General features: G+C 42.9%; 1 protein-coding gene across 1 annotated transcript in view; it reads left to right on the top strand.

Annotated features, from left to right (window-relative positions):
* Positions 1 to 25,826, top strand: part of CIBAR1 (CBY1 interacting BAR domain containing 1) — a 276,006-nt gene that overhangs the window by 73,732 nt on the left and 176,448 nt on the right. Inside the window, exons 4-5 of the mRNA XM_033934820.1 lie at positions 9,712 to 9,813; positions 12,933 to 12,938. Coding sequence (XP_033790711.1) covers positions 9,712 to 9,813; positions 12,933 to 12,938 — 108 coding nt within the window. The remainder of the gene's footprint in view (positions 1 to 9,711; positions 9,814 to 12,932; positions 12,939 to 25,826) is intronic.

Below are 25,826 nucleotides of genomic sequence, written 5' to 3'. Positions count from 1 at the left end.
TATATTGTAACAACTTTTAAACTATTTAGAGATTTGGAATTGAACTAATCTTGGTAATATGACTAAAGAAAAATAGACCTGATCTCAAAATGTTTGCTTTCCGCGCAGAAAATGCAATAGAAACATCAGTTCCAAAACAAAATCCAACACAGGAAGAAGAGGAGTCAACTATACTTGGAAAAGAAACTTTAGAGACATTAGAATCTTTGCCAGCAGATTCAGTATTGGCTAGCAAAGGGGATTTACAACATTGGATGGCTGATATTAAACTTTCACTAGCAGTATTTACTTCAGATATTAAAATAAATATTGATGGCTTACATTAAAAAATGGATGATATAAGCCAGAGCCTTCAAGAATTTGAAGAATGGATTATCATGAACGATCAGGAGATATCGGAAATCCAACAACATTGCAAACAAATAGATATATCTGTAGAGGAATTACTTCTTAAAGTCGAAGAAAACAGGGCAAGGCGAAACAATTTTCTGATTCAGGGAATTCCTGAATCAGAAGATCTTAAAGATCTGATAGCCTTTATACAGTCTATATGCCATAAGTTCTTACAAACAGAAAATCCAGAAGCAGAACTTTCAACTATAGAATTTGAACGGATACATTGAGCTCTGGGACCACGTAAATTGGAGAAGCCAAGAGATATAATAGTATGTTTTTTAAGATATCCTCAGAAAGAGAGAGTACTACAAGCAGCTCGAAAAATTGGCCATTTGATGTGGAACAATATAAAAGTGGAATTGTTTGCAGATATCTCCTCAGTGACTCTGAAACGTCATCGTGACTGCCGTGAAGTAAGCAGATGTTTGCAACAAAATAACATTTGTTATAAATGGCATTATCCATTTGGGATTTCTTTTATGTTAGGCAAGCATCACAAAGTTACATCAGCATTGAAGGCTCAACAGTTACTTATACAGGCCAAACTGTGGCCTAATGAGAGAGAAAAACAGCAAATGGAACCTTCACAACCCTCCTCTACAGGACTGCCGAGCCAGAGATGGCATAGAGTGGATCAAAAAAAGACTGCAGAGACAACCAGAATAAAAAAGTTTACAATAAGAATGAGAAGAATTGATGATATTAATAAATTTATTTATTTTTACTTGATAGATATAATAAAGATAAGATGCTGTAATGGGATAGATAATGGATAAAGTTGTGGAAAATCGGATTAGGGTAACTTTCTTCGACTCTAATGTCTGGAAATGAGTCTGGTTCCTGGTCCTTCCTACTGGCGACTGGATCTGGGTCCAGAGACGGGGGACGAGAGAGGTTTGGATGGGTTGGGGAAATGGAGGAGAGGGGAGAAAGGGGTGGGGAGTAAATTGGTTTTTATAGGAATGATCGGATGGGACTGGGGGGAAGAGGGAGGATGGGGAGATAAGGAGACCTGGGGAAAAAATTATAAGACCCTTTAAGGATAGGAAAGTAAAAGAAAAAAACCTGAAAAGGTTATTGAAAGAACGAAGGGAAGTAAGATAAGATTGGGGAGGTTAAATGTGAATGGACTTAATATACCTTGAAAACGTCAGATGTTTTTAAAGGAGATGAAAAGGTTGAATTATGATATCTGTTATGTACAAGAAACGCATTTATTAAAAACAGGAGAAAGGATGATGCATTTTAAAGATTATCTGGTGACAGCCTGGGCTTCCAATAAGAAAGAGGACAAAAAAAAGCAGGGGTGGGGATACTATTTGATTAAAAAAAACTGAAAGTCCTTACAAAAGCTGAATGGAAAGATAGTGAAGGAAGATGGATTATATGGGTGGGGGAATTGAACGGAGAAAAGGTGACTTTGGTGAATCTTTATGCTCCCAATACTAATCAAGGGAAATTTTTTTAAGAACTTTTGAATATTATTATTTTTTTCTTTTTAATGATTAAATCATTTTTATTACAGTTTAAATAATACAAACTCAACACACCACAAAAACAGCATACAATAACAACCCCAAGAATCCCCCCTCCCACCCACCCATCCTGGGAACAGCCCCCCTACCAAGTCCAAAAATGGAGTGATGTGTATCAGTTCAACAGTCTACTTCTGGCTCGCGGGTTCAATGTAGCAGTGAACGGTAACCAACACTGGAGAAACAAAGTGCCCCGTTTAGAGCCCAAAGTGGGAAGAGCTTGACGTTCAAACCCTGCTAACTGTATCATCAAAGTCCACCAGTGCGTCGGGGTCTGGGGTGACAACCAACATTGTAATATGGCTTTAACCTTTTCCTATCATGTGTCCCGGATGATGGGACATTCCAAAAATGTCGTTGCCATCGTGGATAAACAGTCTATATGGACTAATAAAGAGCTAGGAACACAAAATATTTGAATTTACAGACTTATGACTTATTTACATTATGTTTACAATCGCCGTAAATGATAATGGTGAATAATACAAAACTTTGCTAAAATAATTACAATTGGAACCAACGTAATGTAAAATTTATTACGATAGGAAAAGGTTAATGCCCATAAGTATTGATTTTTGCAGAAAAGTTATGCTATCCCTTCGCAACGGGAACAAGGACAGTTTCAAAGTAAAGAGAAATGTATCAGCGGGCCTCCAGGAACAGTTCCACATCAAGGCGGTCTGATTGCCCAATCTTCGCCAATAGGCCTTTAAGCCCAGACAGGACCAAAACATATGTCCCAAAGTAGCTCGGGGCACCCCCACATCGAGGACAATAGTTTGTAGAGCATAGGCATGCCCAATACGCTCAAGTCGGTGCAAAGAAGGCCCGCAGCACAAACTTGTAGTAACATTCTGATTTTGCTGCAGAGTGCAGTGCTTGAGGGCCCAGTTTCAGACTTCGTTTTATAACATCCGCTGAGATAGGGACTTGCAAATCCATGGTCCAGCGAGTTGCCACTGCTGCATAGTCCAGTTTTCCTGCCAATTCCTGCAAAAAACGATGATGAAAACGGAGCGGAATAGGTACTTGGGCAGTCAAACAGAGATTCCAATAGTTTCTCCTGTGTCTCTTCCATCAAAGCAGTGCGAGGTAGAGAAAAGACAAAGTGATATAATTGTCTATAAATATACCATCCCGGAGTCCTAAATGAAAGGACTCCCGCAGCTGTTGAAACTCCTGAAGATTGCCATCGGACTGTAACACCTGGGACAAATACAGTATACCTATGTGAGTCCAATCCGAGAATGACCACTGGCCCATCCCTGGTAGAAAATCACCATTACCCCTTATGGGCAAGCACGGAGTCATATACGGGCTAAGATATAACAGTTTACAAAGACATTTCCAAGTTTTTCATGCCAGGAACAGAAATAAATCTCCAAAGGAAGGAGAATGCTCCAGCAATTTTTTAACATGAAGTAAATAGCTAAAATGATAGGGAGAGAAGGCCACACATTCCACAGTTGTCGCAGAAAAATGAGCAGTCATACAAAACTAGTCATTCAGATGTCTAAGTTGGCAAGCCAGATTAAACCTCAAATGTAATAAACCCAGACCCCCCTGATCTCTGAGTAAAAACAATGTGTTCAAGGGAATGCAAGAACGTTTGCCTCCCCACAAGTAATTGGCTAAAGACCTCTGCAATAAGAACAGACGATCCTGTCGCAACAGCAAGGGCAGCGTTTGAAGTATATAAACCCATTGGGGAATCACCAGCATATTATAAAGCACTATTTTACCCAAAAGTGTGAGCGGGTATGCTTGCCAAGCCCGCAATCTAGCCCTTGTGTGTGTCATTAAGGGTATCACATTGATAGAGTAAAGTTGGGTCAGATCTTGTGGTATGAATATACCCAAGTATCTCAGGCAGGTAGACACCCATTCCAGAGGAAAGGGTCCCGTCCAGCCATCCCAGACAGACCCTTGCAACAGAAGCACCAAGGATTTTTGTCGATTCTAGGTCAACCCAGAGTATACATTAAATTCGTCAAACAACGTCAGAGCTCGTAACACGAACTCCGAGGTTGTGCCAAGGACAACAGTAAGTCATCAGCGAATGCCAGTACTCGAAGTTAGGAGGAGCCCTCAGGTATCCCTACCAGCTCATCATCCTTCTTAATGGTACAAAGAAGCAGTTCTAAATAAAGTAAAAACAATAAAGGGGACAATGGGCATCCCCGACGTGTCCCTCTACCCACCCCAAAGGCTTCCTTAAGACTGCCAGTGATCAAAATTTTAGCTGTGGGAGCAGAGTATAAAGCCTTTAAAGCAGGGGTGTCCAACCTGCGGCCCAAGGGCCGCATTTGGCCCCATGAAGTATTTTGTGCAGCCCCGATCAAGGGCAATGTAGTGTTTTTCTCTGCTGCCCCCAGGTGTTTTCCGTCTTGCCGGCTCCCTCCTCTGTCTTGCTATAGCATTTGTACGGCCCCAGAAAAATTTTTTTTGGCCAATGCGGGCCAGGGAAGCCAAAAGGTTGGACACCCCTGCTGTTTGAAACAAGTAATGCCATTGCACTTGATCAAATGCTTTAGGTGCATCTAAGCCCACTAATATGCCCTGTATGTTAATAGATTTGAATATTATTTTAAAAAATCAAGAAGGTATATTACTGTTAGGAGGGGATTTTAATTCGGTTTTTAATCCCTATTGGGATTAAAGGCGATAGAACTAAAAAAGATAAGAAACAATAAAAAAAAATTTTGGAAGAATTAAATTTAATGGATGGATGGCGAAATTTACATACGTTAGGGAGGGATTATACTTATTACTCTTCTCCACATAAAGTTTACTCCCGTATTGATATGATTTGGCTCGATAAAACTATAGGAGGTAAATTAATAGATGCCAAAATTGAGGAAACTATCTGGGCAGATCATGCTCCAATATGGGTGGACCTTTTATGGGGACACTCTAAGATAGGGATACAGTATTGGAAATTAAATGATACTCTAAAGACTCTAAGGTGGTTCAGAAGATAGAGCAGACTATTAAATACTTTCTGGATAATAATAATAATATCGATCTCTATTCACCCATTACAATTTGGGAATCTTTAAAAACTATCCTAAGAGGAGAGTTGATTTCTATAGCCTCCTATAAGAAAAAGACTTGGGAAAAGGAGGGGAAAAAACTGAGAGAAAAATTAATGGAATTGGTAACACGACATAAGAAGGGTTTGGGTGGGGAGCAACTTAAGACTCAGATAAAGGAGATTCGTACAGCACTGGTCACCATATATGAAGAAGGACACGGTCCTACTCGAAATGGTCCAGAGAAGAGCGACAAAGATGGTTAAGGGGTTGGAAGAGCTACCGTACAGCAAAAGATTAGAGAAATTGGGCCTCTTCTCCCTCGAACAGAGGAGATTGAGAGGGGACATGATCGAAACATTCAAGGTACAGAAGGGGACAAACTTAGTAGATAAGGACAGGTTGTTCACCCTCTCTAAGGTAGGGAGAACGAGAGGGCACTCTCTAAAGTTGAAAGGGGATAGATTCCATACAAATGTAAGGAAGTTCTTCTTCACCCAGAGAGTGGTAGAAAACTGGAACTCTCTTCGGAGTCTGTCATAGGGGAAAACACCCTCCAGGGATTCAAGACAGAAACTGGTTGGCGGATAAGAAACAGAGGGTAGGAGTGAAGGGCCACTACTCGGACTAGAGGAGGGTCACGAGTGGTGTCCCACAGGGCTCGGTGCTTGGGCCGCTGCTATTTTAATATATTTATAAATGGTCTAGAAATAGGGACGAAGTGTGAGATAATAAAATTTGCGGACGACACCTAACTATTTAGTGGAGCTCGGACTAAAGAGGACTGCAAAGAATTGCAAAGGGATTTGAACAAACTAGGGGAATGGGCGACGAGATGGCAGATGAAGTTCAACGTTGAGAATATAATTTGGAAGCGAGGGATCTCTTTCCATATTTACAGGTGAAAAATTATATTCTGACATAAGGGGATGGGTAAAGAAGTTTTAAAGAAATCTGAATTTGAAAAGGAGATAGAGAATCCAGTTGTAAAAGGATGCATCTCTTGGTTATATAGCTGATAAGTGAAAACTTCATATATGAAAGCTTGGGAAAAAGATCTGCGGAAGGAATGGTCAATAGATGAAGGGGGAGTAATGGGGGGGGGGTAATTGTGCACCTTTTTCATACTACTAGAGCAGCTGCATTGGTGGAAAATGCTATTAAACTTCTAGTATGATGGTATATTACTCCGGTTCTAATTAGTAAATATACTAAGGAGGACAATGTTGTCTGTTGGAAAGGATGTGGTGAAAGAGACACATTCTATCATATGTGGTGGAATTGCCAAAAGGTCCAGAATTACTGGGAGGAGGTTTTTTATTATGTGAGTAAATTAATTCAAACTCTACTTAATGTGAATGCTGAAAGGGCACTGTTGGGAGTAGGAGTGGAAGGGTTAACATCCTCTCAATCTAAACTTATGGACCTGGCATTTATAGCTGCTCAATTGACATTGGCTCAGCATTGGCGTACCTCAAATATACATTACATTACATTACATTAGTGATTTCTATTCCGCCTGTGCCTTGCGGTTCTAGGCGGATTACAAATTAGAAGAGATCTGGACATTACCGAGAGAATTACATTATATAACATTGATTCATGTACTTAACATTGGTTCTTGTACTTTACATGGTGTGGTAGAGGATTATAAATTGTAGGATATCTGGATTTTTCCGAAAGAATTTCAGAGTAGAGAATCAAGTAATAACAGGGTACAGTGGAGAATATCAGTATATACTGGTTACCTAACAATGAAGGAGGAAGTTTGTTGGTTACTGAAGGTAGATGCTTATTTAGGAATCAGAATATTTTTGGAAGGTAAGGTTCTAGGTGTTGACTAATGTGTTAGAGGGTGAGCTTGTGCGAAGGGGGAGGAGATTAGTTAGTGGTGACATGTTTTTTAAATAGAAATGTTTTGATTTCTTTTCGAAACACCTTGATGTCTGTTGTTTTGATCATCAGTTTAGTGATGGTGGGGTCAGTTTTCGCTGCCTGTGTCGCTAGAAGGCTGTCGTATAGTTTCTTATGTCGGGTACCATTGTGAGGGGGGAAGGTGAATAGATTTTGAGTTCTCCTTGATCTGGGTGAGTGGTAGCGGTATAGGCGGTTGTATAGGTAATAGGGGGCAGTACCATGGGTTACTTTAAATAGTAGACAATAGAACTTAAATTGAATTCTTGCTTTTATCGGAAGCCAGTGAGAGTCTACATAGGCGGGGGTGATGTGGTCAAATTTGCTGAGACAGTAGATGAGTCTGATGGCTGTGTTCTGAACGGTCTGTAGTTGTTTTATCATGTTGTTTGGGCATGGTAGGTAGAGGCTGTTGCAGTAATCTAAGGTGCTAAGTGTGAGGGATTGTACAATGATCTTGTAATGTTCTTTGGTAAAGAATTTTCTTATTTTTCTTAGGTTTCGCATGGTGAAGAATGCTTTTTGTATGATTTTGTGTATTTGTGTCTGCATTGTGCAGCGTCTGTCTAATTGTATTCCTAGAATTTTGAGAGTGCTCTGTATAGGATATTTGATTGTGTTTACTTCCAGTTCTGTTAGTGATGGTTTTTGTTCCTTCTCTAGTAGTAGGAATTTGGTTTTCTCTGCATTCAGTTTCAGCTTATGGTTCATCATCCATTTTTCCACAGTTTCTTATTAGAATAGTTCAAAGAAAGATGAGAAGCAAGATAATCTAGTAGTATCCCAAAAACTGCTTTGTAACAAATACAGGAAAACTTAAACAGAACTCTGGACTCTACTGGCAACCAGTATTTTTTTATAAGCACCTAAATATATAATATTACAATAGTCTAAAATACTCAAGATGGATGACTGCACCAGCAAACTAAAAGAAGCTCAGAGCATTCCTGCCTCAACAATGTCAAGATGCTCTCATTCACCTTTGTCAATGAGTGTCTTCCCTCACGTCAATCTTGGCAAGACACATGATGGTTCTTCTCGGTCACGTGGCCTCTACAGTTCACCTGACTCCTTTTACCAGAGTTCATCTCCAAATTCCCCAGTGGACCCTGGCATCTCAGTGGCAGCAAGCTTGCGACCCACTCTCTCAACACATTACAGTGTACAGTCTCTCGATTTTTATTTTTTTTTGTTGACCAGTGTTATCTGAGCAGAACAGTTGATTCTTGGGAAAGTCCCGTTGCTGACCCTACTTCATATACTGTCGATGGAGGTACTAACTACAGGTGGCAATATAGCTCCCAGTGATGTAGAGGAAGGTCAGAGAAAAATCCAGAGTGGATTCCTTCTATAGATGGCTTGCAGCCATTGGGTGATAATCCATTTGTCTAGAATGACTTGCCTATCTACTGGAAAAAATATTATCAAGATAAGGACATAATCTCTTTTTGGTTAGCAATGTGAGCCCTCTAACAGCAACTAAGTACATACTTTGCCTATATATGTATATGAGAACCAGCAGACCTGAAGACTATTGTAGTGGTATATAGAGTAGAGTAGGTTTTCTTCTATTCCTTGAGGGCTCATAAAATATAAAGGAGGTTGCCTCTGCTCTACAGGGATGTCTATTTTGCCATTTTTGTTCAAATATTGCGCAATTGATGTTCTTGTACAGTACATGATTTTTTCACCATTTTAAATTTGGATTGGATTTATTATTTTAGATGTTTCATTTTGGAAAATGGCTGTTAAGGACATCCTTCTCACATATTTTCAAACAAGAAATCTCAAATTTTTCCTTGTTTGAAAATGACTGATGACCACTTTTTTTTAATTTTTTTTTTTTTGCACAAGATGTCTTTTTGAAAATGCCCCTCTTTAGAAACTAACTGAATGTTGAGAACCATTCCACATGTCCCCTCCTGTTTAGACACTGTTGGAAAGAATTCTATGAGCTATGCATTCCTTGCTTTAATTTAACATCATTGAAAATTTACTTACTGTTCAAAAACATAAGAATAGCCTTACTGGGTCAGACCAATGAACCATCATGCCTAGTAGCTTGTTTTCACGGTGGCCAATCCAGGTCCCTAGTACCTGTCCAAAACCAAAGGAGTAGCAGCATTCCATGTTACCAATCCAGGGCAAGCAGTGGTTTCCCCAATGTCTTTCTCAATAACAGACTATAGACTTTTCCTCCAGGAAAATGTCCAAACCTTTCTTAAAACCAGCTACGTTCTCCACACTTACCACAACCTTTGGCAATGTGCTCCAGAGCTTAACTATTCTCTGAGTGAAAAAATATTTCCTCCTATTGGTATTAAGAGTATTTCCCTGTAACTTCGAATGTCCCCTAGTCTTTGTAATTTTATATGGAGTGAAAAATTGATCCACTTGCACCCATTCTACTCCACTCAGGATTTTGTAAACTTCAATCATATCTCCCCTCAGCTGTCTCTTTTCCAAACCGAAGAGCCCTAACCCTTATAGTCTTTCCTCATACGAGAGGAGTTCCATTCTCTTTATCATCTTTGCCGCTCTTCTTTAAGCCTTTTCTAGGTCTTCCAAAGTTAAAGACATGGGGCAACTTATTATAAGGTAAAACAAATATTTCTTGCTGATATATGATTCTTTTTTTTTTTTTTTTTAAAGCATATTTTATGTTATTTCATTATTATCTACATTTGTCATAATTGTTCAACCTAATACCCAGCCTTTGTTTTTAATGATGTTTACTAAAAGAAATAACAGTTTTAGAAGCAATTAATAGTTACTTATTAATAATCAACAGCATAGTTAGACATTACAAATTTAACATGTGTTTATTTTTTCAGGAGGATCTAAAAGTGACATTATCAGCAAGGAATCGGGAGGCTAAGCAGATGTCTCAACTAGAAAAGACACGTCAGCGGAATCCATCTGATCGACAAGTTATAGTATCCTTAATTTCTTGTTACGGCAAATTAAGACCCCCTTTTATCAAGCCGTGTTAGGTTTTTTTAAAATTTCTGGCCACTACAGTCAAAGCTCCAACACTCGTAGAATTCCTATGAGCTTTGGAGCTTTTACTGCAGTAGCCGGCGATAAACCTTAATGCAGCCTGATAAAAGAGGGCTTGTCAGTTAGCATAGGGGTCCTTTTATCAAGGTGTGGTAGTGGTTTACCGTGCATTAAACCGCCTGCCGCGCTAGCCGCTAATGCCTCCATTGACGAGTATTTTAACTTGCCGCGGGGATTAGTGTGTGGTGAAATGTCCGTGCTAACCCCTGTAGCGCACCATGATAAAAGGAGCCCATAGTGGTAGGACTCCAGTCCTTCCTTATTTTTAGCATTTGAAAAACTGTCAGTGTCATATATAGGCAATTAAATATGGTAAAGTCTTGGAACAATATAGAGCTCATTTTCAAAAAAGAAAAACGTTCAAAAACTGGCATAAAGGGGCAAATGGATGTTTTTCTTGCCAAACCCTTCCAACTTGCTATTTTCAAATCTGTTTTCTAGCCAGATATCTATGCTGTTGATCAGTAGTTCATTTAAATCTCAAGGGGGAGTGTTAGTGGTGTGGTGTGGTGTGGTGTGGGCGGGACTGAATTGGATGGATTATGCCACCAAGTCAGCCACTGACTCATGGCAGCAGGCAAAGTGAGGAATTCACCCTGTGTTGTTTCAAGGCAGAATACAAAAGCGGTTTTCCATTGCCTCTCCTGTACAGTGCCTGTAAAGTACTAAAGACATATTTCAGAAATTTACTAATGATCCTTCTTTCTCATATAATCATAAAAGATAAAATTCTGGCCTAAAAGATTTAGGTTCTGTTCTAATCTCCTGTATAATTTTATTAATATTTTGTTAACCGAATGGAGCCCTTCAGCCTACAGCACCTGGTATTCCCAGGTAGTCTCCCATCCAGTTACTAGTCAGGCCCGATCCTGCTTAGCTTCCGTAGGCTGTGGGCGGGATTAGGGCAGGCTTATGACATGGGATGTTTTTCTGCCATAATCAAACATTTAAGAATACATCCAGGGCACAATTTGGACATTTGGGGCTACATCTGTTTTAATAATGAATAAGTGCCAAAAAGATGCCAATACCACTGGAGGGATGTAAACATGACCCCCTACCCCCCACATACACACTACCCAGTGGTCACTGACCCCACCCCACACCCCTTAAAGATGTGAATGAAACAGTACATACTGTAGAGATGCGAACACAGCAAACACACACAGGATACGAGTTGGGAAGGAGGTGCTGCCAGTGGCTAGCTCCTAGACCCTTTTATTATGCTTCTAGGCTAATGACATCATAGTAACTCTCCTAGGTACATCTCTAATGACTGGTTGAGACAAAGGTACATGCTTTTACATGGTGTCACCATCAACTCTGCACGTAGGCATATCCTGATTAGCACTTAGACAAAACCTGATTCTCTGCACGCATGCAATGCCTGTCTGATGTCCTTTACAACTAAGGACTAATCAAATTAAGATAAGGGTTAATTTGTGCCAGGTAAGGGGGAGAGAGGGAAGGAGTCTGCATTCTTTCACAGGGCCTCAGGAAATCAGTGTGCCGATCTCGCCCTGTTTTAGAATGACATCCCTTCAACATACCTGCCTGTATGCTAGCTTCAGATGTTATGGACAGTCCTATTAGAGCAGCAAGCAGGTTCCTGAAGTGATCTAGTGGGCAGTATAGTCAAACATAGAGATGGGGAATCAGGCCCATACCCCACTCAAACTACTACACTTATGGTGGAAAACATGAACCTTCCACAATCAATACAAATCCTGCTATACCTACAGGTAGGTGACACCTGCAGGCATAAGGGCTATTGGTGTGGTATACACTTGGGTCCAGTAGGTTTGGGTAGGTTTTGGAGGTGTCTCCATTCATTATAAAGGGCCCCCCCACCCTAAGGGGCACTGAAATGAACTGCACATAAAAAGACCCAGGTGCACTTCTCATCATAGTTACTGTGGTGCCCTACTGCTCTGCTAAGATGTCTGTGTGACCAGTCTACTAAAATACTGGCATCTCATACATCCCAGTGACTTATTTTGTGCATTTTTCTTTTGGATGTTGGGGGGGGGGTTGAAAATAGTTCAAAAAGATAGACACAAAATGGCCATTTTTGAAAAAATAAGTCAAGATGTTTTGCAGTTTTGAAAATGGGAATGTTCAGTACTCGATTTTTGTGCATGTTCTGCAAAATGTCTAAACTTAGATTTAGACGTTATATCAAAAATGCCCCTCCACATGTTATAGCCAAATTATAGCACTCCCACTTGGAGCATATGATAATAAAATGATATACAGTACTAGAATTGCTGAATCTTCATCTTCTTTTGCTATTTGCAAGGCACAGACCTTAGACATATATCCAGGATAGGCTTTAGTTCCCACTGCTGTTGGCTAACATAACATCTCTCTTGTTTAGGCATCTCATGTGTGTATCCAACACATTTTTTAATTCCCTCACCATTTTTCTTGGAAGGGCATTCTAGGCATTCGCTACCTTTCAGTGAAAAGAGTATTCCATGATATTACTCCTAAATCTACCGTTCTGCAACCTCAATTCATTTCCTCTAGTTCTACCATCCCTAAGTCTAAAGATCAAAAATCATTGTGTGTGACAGATATATAATAACAATAGGGAAATTGGGAAGGAGAAAGCTTTTTCATATCACTGAACCTAAACTATGTATTGTTCTAGAAAGCCCTAAGAGCTTTACTTACATTTTTCCTGCCAAGGCTCACTCTGATGATGCCAAGCGAGTGAAAATTGGTATCCAGTAACAGCGCCGACACGCAGACTTCCTATGAGTGTCGGAGCTGTTACCGTTGCGGCCAGCGCTAAAAACGCTAGCATGGCTTTGTAAAGGAGGGGTAAATGATAGTGCTATTCTTGATGAAAGTGCTGTTGTAAAATTGCTCATAATTTTAACAAGGAATCTTTAGATTAAGAAAACAATTGTTCTGTTGTGTCTTTTCAATACTATAATGATAATATTTACTTTGAAATTATCCTTTATTTTCCTTTATAATTTAACATCAGTCACAGGTGGGAAACTATAGGAGAAACAACAAAGTAATAGAAATTGTATCTTTTTAAAAATATGCATTTTGTAGAACTTCATTTTGCAACCCAGTCCTATAAGAAAACATGAAAGTTCATGGATTTTAATATATTATGTACAAACATTGGCTTAATTTGTGGATCATCATACCAGTGACATCAATGTAACAGTTGGAATGGGTTATTCATTGGCACTTCTGAGCAGTGCTGGGACAGTCCAGGGACAAAGCCAGGATTTACCCAGTTAGAGGCAATATTCAGTTTTTCTGTTGCAAAGACATAGGATTCTCTACTAAAGCTCTTGTCCTCCTACAGTCACAAACTTTGCAGACATAAACATACTTGAGGAATGGGCCGTGAAATGGCAAATGAGGTTCAACGTGGGTAAGTGCAAGGTGATACATGTCGGTAACAAAAATCATATGTACGAATACAGGATGTCCGGTGCTATACTTGGAGAGATCCCCCAGTAAAGAGACTTGGGATTACTTGTAGACAAGTCAGTGAAACCGTCCGTGGAATGCGCGGCAGCGGCAAAGAGGGCAAACAGAATGCTAGAAATGATTAAGAAGGGGATCACAAACAGATCTGAAAAGGTTATCATGCCGTTGTACCGGGCCATGGTACGTCCCCACCTGGAATACTGCGTCCAACACTGGTTGCCATGCATGAAGAAGGACATAGTACTACTCGAAAGGGTCCAGAGAACAACAAAAATGGTTAAGGGGCTAGAGGAGTTGCCGTACAATGAAAGGTTAGAAAAACTGGGCCTCTTCTCCCTTGAAAAGAGGAGACTGAGAGGGGACATGATCGAAACATTCAAGATATTGAAGGGAATTGACTTAGTGGAGAAAGAGAAATTGTTCACCCTCTCAAAGGTGAAGAGAACAAGAGGGCACTCGCTAAAGTTAAAAGGGAATAGATTCTGTACAAATGTAAGGAAGTTCTTCTTCACCCAGAGAGTGGTAGAAATCTGGAGCGCTCTTCCAGAGGCTGTTATAGGGGAAAGCACCCTTCAGAGATTCAAGAAAAGGTTGGATAAGTTCCCGCTGGAACAGAATATGCGCAGGTAAAGCTAGACTCAAATAGGGCACTGGTCTTTGACCTAAGGGCTGCCACATGAGCGGACTGCTGGGCACGATAGACCACTGGTCTGACCCAGCAGCGGAAAATCTTATTTGTCTCTCATTTCTTTCAACTCCTCCCCTTCACCAGTGGAGAATAGCTCCCTCTTCGGTTTTCCTTCTGCAAACAAACTGATAAGAGGTGTGTACTGATCTGCTTTACTTTCTTATTATTTTCACGTATTTCTGTTCATTGGTTCTTTTTTTCCTACGTGACTTGTATGCTCAGAGGTCTCCTTCTTGGGCTTACTCTGCCAGGGAAAGGATGCAGACCTGTGACGTAGGGCTGCTGCTTGCAGGCCAGTCTCTTTGAGGACCTGTGGAGCCAGCCTGCTTTGCCTTCCAGGGAAGACTTGGGGTCCATTCCCCTGGGAATTTTCTCACCTGATTTATCAGAGGCTTGAGCACAGGCTGTGGGGCCACTGTGTGACAACCCTCTGAGTATCAGGGAGCCAGCTGCAAATTATCTCCCCCCAACATGCCATATAGATTTTCGAGGTGGATTCAATCCCAGCAGTTTTCTGAGGCAGAAATATTTTCCCTGCAAGCAGCCTGATGCTATCTGACAGTCAGGCAACAGACTATGGGAAAAATCGGGGTGGGGGGAGGATGTCTGAAAAAGGTGGATCCAAAGGTTTCTGAGGTTAGAGCTAGGTTTACCCACCTCCAAAACACCTTTTTTGACATGTTTTGCTTTTCAGAAAAGCTGCAACGGGCCATTTTTGGTGTGATTTTACTGGCGGCAGCCAACTTGGATTTTAATTGATCTTTTTTCAAAAACTTTTTTCTGCCTAAGAACCCTTCGTTTTACCCTGGGAGCATCTACAATGGATTCCCCAGGCCAAGCTGTTTGTATTTCGTGCCTTTTTTTTTTTTTTTTTTGCAGCTTTGGCAGCAGACAAGCTGCTGTGTACCGCATTTGTGAAAGAAAGGGGCAGGAGCTTTGGGCTCAGCCTTCTTAGAGTCCTCTAAGGTAGAACCCCAAAAAGCCCGACTTTCAGGGAAGAGATCCCATTAAGAAGCTGCACACAACGAGTGTGTGATGGCAGCGGCGGTTCAACTATCCCAGTTAGGGGGCCTGCAGAGATCCTTTGAACCTCCTGTCCAGGGGTTTTCAGACTTTGTAGGTCTCTTTTGGAAAGCCTATTTGACGGGCCCAGGGAGCGCTGTGCTGACTACAAGCGTGCCAGCTTCGATACAGGAAGACTTTCATCCCAAGTAGGCTTCTTGTAACAAACCAGCTCCAAGTGTCCGTGACCATTAAGAGCAGAACTAGGAGGACTGGATGTCCCTTTCTATGCCTTTATTATCTAAAGGATCTGCTGTGTCCTTGGATGATTTAGGGTCCCTGTCTGATATTGCTAGAGAAGAAATTCATTGAGCTCTTCACCACAATAGGGCCTAAGCTTCTCGCTCAAATCCAGTCTGGGCACGCGGAGGCCTCCCACGAGGTCGAGCCGCCTCCAGTGCCTCAGCGATACACACACTCTCTACAGGGAGCAGAGTCTCTGCGAGTGTCTGGTCTGGCATCGGTGCATGCATCGCAAGGAGCAGAGTCTTTGCCCATGCCTCCGTTGGAACCGATCCACTCAATGCAAGGAGTAGAGTCTTTGCGAGTGCCTCCGTTGGAGCCGATCCACCTGATGCAGGGGCTCGAGTCACTGCGGGTGCCTTGGGGTGATTCCAGTCATCCACCCCTGCTTCGATCAACGGCCTCCAGCCCCATCCACTATCTGGGGGCCTCAGTGAAGACACACTCACCTTGTCCATCGAGACTGGTGTCCAGACACAGCTCGCATCATCAATCGAGGCATTCATCGAGGCACTCGACCAGGCATGCCTCGCCTCATCGAAAACAACCGTTCCTGCAGTATACACCACCGGCTACTTCTCTGCCTCCGCTACCAGAGCTCGAGGACTCAATGGGGTCTATCTCACCACCACGATCCCCGTCCTCATTGGATCCAGAGGCCTCGACGTCCTCGAGTCCTTCTCGAGGCCCGGCCCTGGCCGACCAGCTATCTTTCTCCTCGTTCCTTCGGCAGATGGCTGCTGATTTGGACATTCAGCTGGACACAGGTTCCAAATTTTCGAAAGAGTATCTGGAGACGATGCATCTCCCTCAACCACCTGCTGAATCCCTCAAGCTTCCTCTACACAAGCTCCTGGATCAGACTTTTGTATGGTGCCTCGAAACACCTTATTCCATGCCCACTGTGCCGGGCAAATTGGATGCCAGGTACCGCACAGTACACCATAAAGGGTTCGACGGCTCCCAACTCTCCCACCAATCCCTTCTGGTGGAGTCCTCGCTGAAGCGGTCTCACCCCTCCCAGATCTACGCCACTGTTCCACCTGGTAGGGAGGGCAAGACTATGGACCGGTTCGGCAGGAGAATTTACCAGAACTCCATGATGACCTCCAGAGTTCTGAATTACAACTTCTACTTCATCACATACTTTGAATTTTTCCTGTCTGTCCTCCAGAAGTTCATGCCCTATCCGGACCCTGGATCACAGTTCGAGTACCAGGAGGTCCTGGCTTCACTTTCCCAGCTTCGCTTGCAGATGATGCAGTCCTCCTATGATGCCTTTGAGCTCTCTGCTCGGGCCACAGCATGTTTGATGGTCATGCGCCGACTGGTGTGGCTCAGAACCATTGATATGGACCCCAATCTCCAGGACAGGCTTGCCAATGTCCCATGCACTGGTACTGACCTCTTCGATGAGTCCATTGAGGCGGCGACCAAGAAGCTTTTGGACACGAGAAGTCGTTCCAATCCATCCTCCGTCCGAAACCCAAGCCTGCTCCCCCTCATCCATCACGCCCACCATTAATCTACCAGCGGCGTTACCCACCTAAACAGGCTCCCCTCATCCGTCAGCCTGTTAAGAAGCAGCATCCTCAAAAGCAACAGAAGCCACAATCGTCTGCTGTCCCTAAGGCTCCTCAGCCCTTTTGACTGTCTCAAAGAGGGCATAACATCTGTCGTTCTGCCTTTTTCAGTTTTGCCACCGATTGGGGGTCGTCTCCATCATTTTTACCACCGATGGACGACTATCACCACCGACCTCTGGGTCCTTTCCATCGTCAAGGAGGGATACTCTCTTCAATTCCATCAAGTTCCTCCGGAACATTCTCCAAGAGAGTATCCTTCCAACTTGACCCAGTCCACCCTTCTTCAGGAAGCTCAGGCCCTATTACAGCTGGGGGCGGTCGAGCACTCACAGCACTGCACTAAGAGTCACCCTGTTTTGCAAGTGATTTTATTTCTGTTTGTTCTTACCTCTTTTAATTTTTTATTGTTTTTAGCTTGTACTTGCTCCCTCTGATCCGCCCGCCAGACTCCGCCCACTCCAGGTCTGCTCATGACATTTAAATCCGGGGCATTTGCGGCGCACGCCGAAGGAGCACACCTAAGGAGCAGGTTCTGCTCCTTGGTGCGCTCCTTCGTGCGCGCACTGAGAGCGCACTTATGTTGCAACAGAGAACAGCTAACCCAGCTAACCGTAATAAATTTAAATTTACGAACTTCTCAAACTTCACTTTTATGTTAATATTACTTTTATTTATCATTATATTATTCCACATTCCATTAACTAATTTCAATTGTCTCTTTAAAATGCCTTCACAAACTTCCGATATCCCAGTCTTTTGGGGTCATCGTCCAAACAATTACAAACAATACTCAACCTCGCCTCAAACACTCACCTACATTTCTACCAATTCCTACCAAAGTCATCATCATTTATCTATAACCTTTGGACTTATCAATGTAAGATCTCTAAAAAATAAATATCACCTAATAAAAGAAACCATACTTTCCCAGGATTTAAATATTCTTTTTATTACCGAAACTTGGCTTACTGACGGTGAAGAAGCTTATCTTTCATTCTGCTGCCCCCCAGGTTATTCTTATCAATTTAATCATCGTCAAAACCGGAAAGGTGGTGGTCTTGCCGTTATTTTTAAGGACAATTTAATTTCTGTTATTGAAGTTTCCTATAATCAAACCACTATTGAATTTCTTCAATTAAAACTCAATATCAAACCTCCTATTGACATTCTGTTACTCTATACTCCACCACCAATTAGTCAAAATACTTTGACACTACTTCAAAATTTGATATTTGACTTTTGCTCTTGTTCAAACAATCCTTGGATTCTAGGCGATTTTAACATTCATTTTGATGAAATATTAAACCCAATTACCGTAGACATGTTGACTTTCATTGACACTCTCAACTTACAATCTCACATCCAAAACTCAACCCATACTGCAGGACACACATTAGACACAATTTTAACCTCAAAATCTAACATTCCCATTTTTTCAAATATACATACTACTCCAATACCCTGGTCGGATCATCACATCATCACAATGAAATATTACTTTAAATACATCTTAAAACATCCCCAACAACCAAAAAAAGATATTTCATACCGTGACTACTCCAAACTAAATTTATCAAATGTAGAATCTTCATTTAATTTACAAACAGTAATCAAAAGTGATGATACAATCGAAACCCAACTTACCAACTGGAATATAGCAATTCAATCTTTCTTAGACAAAGAAGTCCCACTAATTTCCAAAACATTATCTTCACGTAAAGTATCAAATCCTTGGTTTTCACAAGAACTTACACTTTTGAAAAAACAGTTGAGATCATTAGAACGAAAATGGCGTCAAAATAAATCATCAGCTAATCTACAATCTTATAGAGAACATGCACTTTTCTATAGAGCTAAAATAAACCTCACAAAAAAAAACTATTATTCCAAAAAAATTTTGAAAACAAAAAATTCATCTATATTATTCTCTATTATCAAATCATTTGCCCCTAACCCCAAAAACTATCACCCAAATTCAGTTACTAATATAACTGCACAAGAAATTGCCGATAATTTTTATAACAAAATAAAAAATATTCGGAACTCATTTTTGTTGAGTAAATCTAAAGCATTCTTTCATGATACCATTGACCATCTCCTACCATCTGCTAAATGTCTTTCTTTTAATCTCCCATCTTTAGAAGAAGTAAAACAGCTCATTTCAAGAGTTAATTTAAAAGGCACACGAGATGAAATTATTCCGCCAGCTATTTTGAAAAAATTTTTTCCATGCTTTGGATCTTATATTCATAATCTCATCCGAAATAGTTTAGAATCAGGTCAGTTACCACCTGCCTGGAAAAAAGCTTCAATTACTCCAATAATAAAAGATCATAAAATAGGACCTGAAAACGCCTCTAATTATCGACCTATCGCCAATATCCCCTTTTTAGCAAAATTAACCGAACGGCTTGTATTCGAACAATTAACAAACTTTGTTGAAACAACTAATGTTCTTCACCCACATCAAACCGGCTTTAGGAAAAATTACTCGACTGAATATTCACTGATAGGACTGACCACTAACATAATTTACCATTTAGATCACCAAAATTCAATAATTCTTTTTTCTTTAGATTTATCAGCAGCTTTTGATACTATCGACCATGTATTACTATTAGATAGGCTAAAATCAATTGGTGTCGGTGGTCAAGTCCTTGAATGGTTTCATTCTTTTCTTTCTGAACGATCCTCTATAGTTACTTTTAAAAATACAGTCTCTAATCCATACTCCACTAGTTATGGTATCCCTCAAGGATCGATATTGTCACCACTATTGTTCAATATCTTTCTTTCTCCCCTGCTCTGTATGTGTCAATCAATAGGATTCACCACTTTTACCTATGCCGATGATATTCAATTACTGCATCCATTGAATCCAGACAACAAAAATGAAATAACTGATATAAACAAAAAATTAGGAGAAATTAAACAATGGCTAAACTCAAACATGTTAGCCTTAAATGTTCAAAAATCCAAAGCACTCTTTTTCCCTTGGAAAAAAGATATACACCTAAATTCTTCGTTTATTTTAGATAATGCACAAATAAACCTAGTAAGCTCCCTAAAAATATTAGGAGTCACAATTGATGATGGATTAACTTTTCATGAACATATTACAAATACAATTAGAATATCTTTTTTTAGATTGCGTATGATCAGATCAATTGCTAAATTTTTAGAGCCTAAATCTTTAAACATACTTATTCACTCACTCATTATTTCAAAAATGGATTATTGTAATGCATTATTATTTAATATCTCTCAGAAAGAGAAAAAACGTCTCCAGATAGTCCAAAACACAGCAATTAAATTAATACATAACTGTAAAAAATTTGACCACGTCACACCACTTTTTATTGAATCTCATTGGCTCCCTATCTCTCATCGTTTTACTTTTAAAATACTACTTTTAGTTTTTAAAACATTGAGCTCAAACGAACCTCAATTTATTAACAGACTACTTATCCCATACTGTACTTCTCGCACATTAAGATCAACCAACCAAAATCTCTTAACAGTTCCTTCACTAAAAATTATTGGAACTCGTCGTACTGATATTTTTTCTGTCATAGCCCCACAATTATGGAATAACTTGCCCCTGTATCTTAGAACCGAAAAAGATTTAAAGCAGTTTAAAAGTAGCTTAAAAAGTTTCCTTTTTAAGGACGCATATAACGTATGAAACCAATTTTCCTAATCCTTTCTCAACTTATCTTTTTCCTCATTTCTTTCCCTTACCTCATGTTTTTTTTACCTCATATCTTTTTGGTTTTTTTTATACATATGTAATTTTACCCTTCTTTCCTTATGTGTCCGTTAGTCTGTATAATTTTAATTTTATTTTTTTTAACATTGTATTAAAGTTTAACTAACCTTTTATTTGTATTATTTTTCTTGTTTTTGTAAATCGCTTAGTAAATTTAAATAAGCGATTCAACAAATCTTGAATAAACTTGAAACTTGGCCCAACAGAACAAGGGTTTTTACTCCCGGTACTTCCTTGTTCCGAAGAAGACGGGCGATCTGCGCCCCATTTTGGATCTCAGGGCTTTCAACAAGTTTCTGGTCAAAGAAAAGTTTCGTATGTTGACCCTGTATCCCCTCCTCGAGCAGAACGACTGGTTATGCTCTCTGGATCTCAAGGAGGCCTACACTCACATTCCCATTCATCCGGCCTCGCGTCAATACCTCAAATTCAGGGTGGGACATCTTCATCTTCAATACTGAGTGCTTCCCTTCGGCCTGGCCTCGTCACCCAGAGTCTTCACCAAGTGCCTGGTAGTGGTGGCCACAGCGCTCAGGAACCACGGCCTCAGGTGTTCCCCTACCTGGACGACTGGCTCATCAAGGATTCCACGTCTCAGGGAGTCGTCCTCGCGAGCCAGAAGACGATTTGGTTACTGCAACATCTGGGGTTTGAGATAAAACTTCCCGAAATCCCATCTACAACCTTCCCAGACTCTTCCCTTCATCGGAGCTGTTCTGGGTACCACCCAACTCAGAGCGTTCCTCCCTCTCCTCCATCTTTGCCACTTGGTGTCCTCTCGCCCATCCATCTCGGCGAGACAAATGATGGTTCTCCTGGGCCACATGGCCTCTACAGTTCACGTGACTCCTTTTGCCAGACTTCACCTCAGGATTCCCCAGTGGACCCTGGTATCTAAGTGGACACAGATATCCGACCCTCTGTCCCGACACATCCAGGTCACTCCTGCTCTGCAACAGTCTCTTTGCTGGTGGTTGCTATCCTCTAATCTATCCAGAGGTTTGCTATTTCAAACGCCCCCCATCAGAAAGTCCTCATGACCGATTCGTCCACTTATGCTTGGGGGGCTCATCTGGATGGTCTCTGCACTCAGGGTTATTGGACAAGCACGGACCGCCAGTGCCACATCAATCTCCTGGAACTCAGGGCGATTTTCAATGCTCTCAATGCTTTCCAGCACCTGTTTCAAGACAAGGTGGTCCTCATTCGCACGGACAACCAAGTTGCCATGTATTATGTCAACAAGCAGGGGGGGCACGGGATTGGCCTCCCTCTGTCAGGAAGCTCTGAAAGTTTGGGATTGGGCGATTCACCACAACACCTTCCTCAAAGCCGTCTACATTCAGGGGGCGGACAATGCCTTGGTGGACAACTTGAGTTGCCTGCTGCAACCTCACGAGTGGACCCTCCACTCAACGCCCCTCCATCACATCTTCTTTCAGTGGGGAACACCTCAGATCGACCTCTTTGCAGCCCCCCACAACTTCAAACTGCCTCAGTTCTGCTCCAGGATCTACACTCCTCACCGCCTCGAGGCAGATGCTTTTCTTCTGGACTGGACGAATCTCTTTCTATATGTGTTTCCCCCATTTCTTCTCATTCAGAAGACTCTAGTCAAACTCAAGTCAGACCATGCCACCATGATTCTGATTGCTCCACGGTGGCCCAGACAACCTTGGTACTCCCTTCTACTTCAACTCAGCAGCAGGGAGACCTTCCTTCTACCAGTGTTTCCATTGCTGCTTACACAGCATCAGGGATCTCTACTTCATCCCAACCTGCAGTTCTCTACACCTGACAGCTTGGTTCCTCTCAACGTAACCCCTCTCCAGTTTTCTCAACCTGTGAGAGATGTCCTGGAAGCTTCAAGGAAGCCTGCTACTAGACAATGCTACCACCAAAAGTGGACTAGATTTTCTGCTTGGTGTTTTTCTCATCATCATGAGCCACAACACTCCTCCTTGTCTTCAGTTTTGGATTATCTTTTGCATCTTTCTCATTCTGGCCTCAAGTCTACATCGATACGAGTCCAGCTTAGTGCAATTGCTGCTTTCCATCAGCCTCTTCAAAGGAAACCTCTCTCTGCTCATCCGGTGGTTTCCAGATTCATGAAAGGACTTTTTAATGTCAATCCTCCCCTCAAACCGCCTCCAGTGGTTTGGGACCTCAATGTTGTTCTTTTTCAGCTTATGAAACCTCCATTTGAACCTCTTAACAAGGCTCATCTGAAGTATCTCACTTGGAAAGTGGTGTTTCTCATTGGCCTCACTTCTGCTCGTCAAGTTAGTGAGCTTCAAGCATTGGTTGCGGATCCACCTTTCACAGTGTTCCACCATGACAAGGTGGTCCTTCGCACTCATCCAAAATTCCTCCCCAAAGTGGTCTCGGAATTTCATCTGAATCAATTCATTGTTCTTCCTGTGTTTTTTCCAAAGCCTCATTCTCATCCTGGAGAATCAGCTCTTCATACTCTGGACTGTAAACGTGCTTTGGCTTTCTACCTGGATCGCACCAAGCCACACAGAACTGCTCCTCAACTTTTCATCTCCTTTGATCCGAACAAGTTGGGACGTCCCATCTCTAAGCGTACCATCTCCAACTGGATGGCGGCTTGTACCTCCTTCTGCTATGCCCAGGCTGGATTACCCCTTCACAGTAAAGTCACAGCCCATAAGGTCAGAGCAATGGCAGCTTCTGTAGCCTTCCTCAGATCGACACCGATTGAGGAGATTTGTAAGGCTGCCACTTAGTTCTCGGTTCACACCTTCACTTCTCATTATTGTCTGGATACTTTCTCCAGACGGGATGGACAGTTTGGCCAAACAGTATTACAAAATTTATTCTCCTAAATTGCCAACTCTCCCACCATCCCATTGTGGTTAGCTTGGACGTCACCCATTAGTGAGAATACCTGCCTGCTTGTCCTGGGATAAAGCAATATTACTTACCATAACAGTTGTTATCCAGGGACAGCAGGCAGCTATTCTCATGTCCCACCCACCTCCCCTTGGTTGGCTTCTCTGCTAGCTATCTGAACTGAGGAGACGCGCCCTGGTCTGGGCGGGAAGGCACTCGCGCATGCGCGGTGCGGGCAACTCAAAACTTCAAGTTTCTTCAAGCAAAAATGCTTGTGAGGCATCCGCATCGGGGCTCTGTTGGATCACGTCACCCATTAGTGAGAATAGCTGCCTGCTGTCCCTGGATAACAACTGTTATGGTAAGTAACATTGCTTTCTAGCACATCCAGACATCACCTCATTAGTCACTGACCAATGAGAGTCCCCAGAGTGTTCCCTAAAAGTAGCAAAAGCTATATCCAGGCTTTATCCTATGGCTCCAGACTTCCAACAGCTGTTTTCGCAGCCAAAGGTGAATTCCGTGGTAGCTCTAGTGACTAAGTATACTTTCCTTCCTAGTGAGGGAGGGGTGATGCTGATTAGAGAATAACACGGGGAAAATTTCTGTTCCCGTCACTGCCCCGTCCCCATCCTCTTCACCGCCTCGTCCCCGCAGTCCCCTTCACGTCCCCGTCTCTGCTGTCCCCTTCACCGCCCCGTCACCATCCCCGCTCTCCCTTTCACGCCCCATCCCCGTCTTCAGCGTCTTCTCCTCTCCATTCCCCACCCCCAGCACCCTTCATGCGGTCCAGTAGCTTCCTCCCGCCGGCCAGCCGTGCATTTCTCTCCCTCCCTCCCTCTTACCTTCTCTTGTGGCAAAACTGACAATTTGTATAAGGCTATGCACTGTATTACAGCCGAAGCCTTGAAGTCGCGTCGGGTTGCCTGCTAGAAAAGTCTCCTCCGATGCAACCGGAAACAGGAAGTTGCGTCAGAGGAGATTTTTCCAGCAGGCAACGTGATGCAACTTCAAGGCTCCAGCTGTAATACAGCTCATAGCCTTATAGAAATCGCCAGTTTCAACAAGAAAAGGAGGGAGGGAGGGAGATGCATGGCCGGCGGGAGAGAGGGAGCTGCTGGATCGAACGCTCATTCACCGCGCATGCTAACCATTCACCACTCCATGGGGCGGTGTATGGCCTTGTCCCGATCTCGCAGTGACCTTTTTTTTTTTTTTGGTCACCGTTTTGGCGGGTTACCCGAGGCTAGTTGCGGGTAACAACCATCATGTCATTCTCTAATGCTGATGAAAACGCAGGATCACAAGGTGGACCTAGTTCTTAAGAGACAGATTGAAGCGCTAGCTTTGGGTATCAAAGCGGCAGCGGCTGCCTCCTTCATGACACGAGCCTGTCATATCAGGTTACAGCGTAGTCCTTCGGAGCTGGAGGACATCTGTCCCCATTTGATTATGGAAGGAGTGGATTACCGTATTTTCGCGGATATAACGCGCGCGTTATACGTGATTTTACGTACCGCGCATACCCCTCGCGCGTTATATGCCTGAGCGCGGTATACAAAAGTTTTTAAACATAGTTCCCACCCCGCCCGACGCCCGATTCACCCCCCCAGCAGGACCGCTCGCACCCCCACCCCGAACGACCGCTCGCACGCGCTCCCACCCGCACCCGCATCCACGATCGGAGCAAGAGGGAGCCCAAGCCCTCTTGCCCGGCCGATTCCCCGACGTCCGATACATCCCCCCCCCCCGGCAGGACCACTCGCACCCTCACCCCGAAGGACCGCCGACTCCCCAACAATATCGGGCCAGGAGGGAGCCCAAACCCTCCTGGCCACGGCGACCCCCTAACCCCACCCCGCACTACATTACGGGCAGGAGGGATCCCAGGCCCTCCTGCCCTCGACGCAAACCCCCTCCCCCCAACGACCGCCCCCCCCCAAGAACCTCCGCCCGTCCCCCAGCCGACCCGCGACCCCCCTGGCCGACCCCCACGACACCCCCACCCGCCTTCCCCGTACTTTGTGTAGTTGGGCCAGAAGGGAGCCCAAACCCTCCTGGCCACGGCGACCCCCTAACCCCACCCCGCACTACATTACGGGCAGGAGGGATCCCAGGCCCTCCTGCCCTCGACGCAAACCCCCCTCCCTCCAACGACCGCCCCCCCCCAAGAACCTCCGACCGACCCGCGACCCCCCTGGCCGACCCCCCCACCCCCCTTCCCCG

Source organism: Geotrypetes seraphini, chromosome 2, assembly GCF_902459505.1.
Source record: "Geotrypetes seraphini chromosome 2, aGeoSer1.1, whole genome shotgun sequence".
Classification (NCBI taxonomy): Eukaryota; Metazoa; Chordata; class Amphibia; order Gymnophiona; family Dermophiidae; genus Geotrypetes; species Geotrypetes seraphini.
Note: the sequence above shows the minus strand (reverse complement) of the source record. Positions and strands in the feature narration are given on the sequence as shown.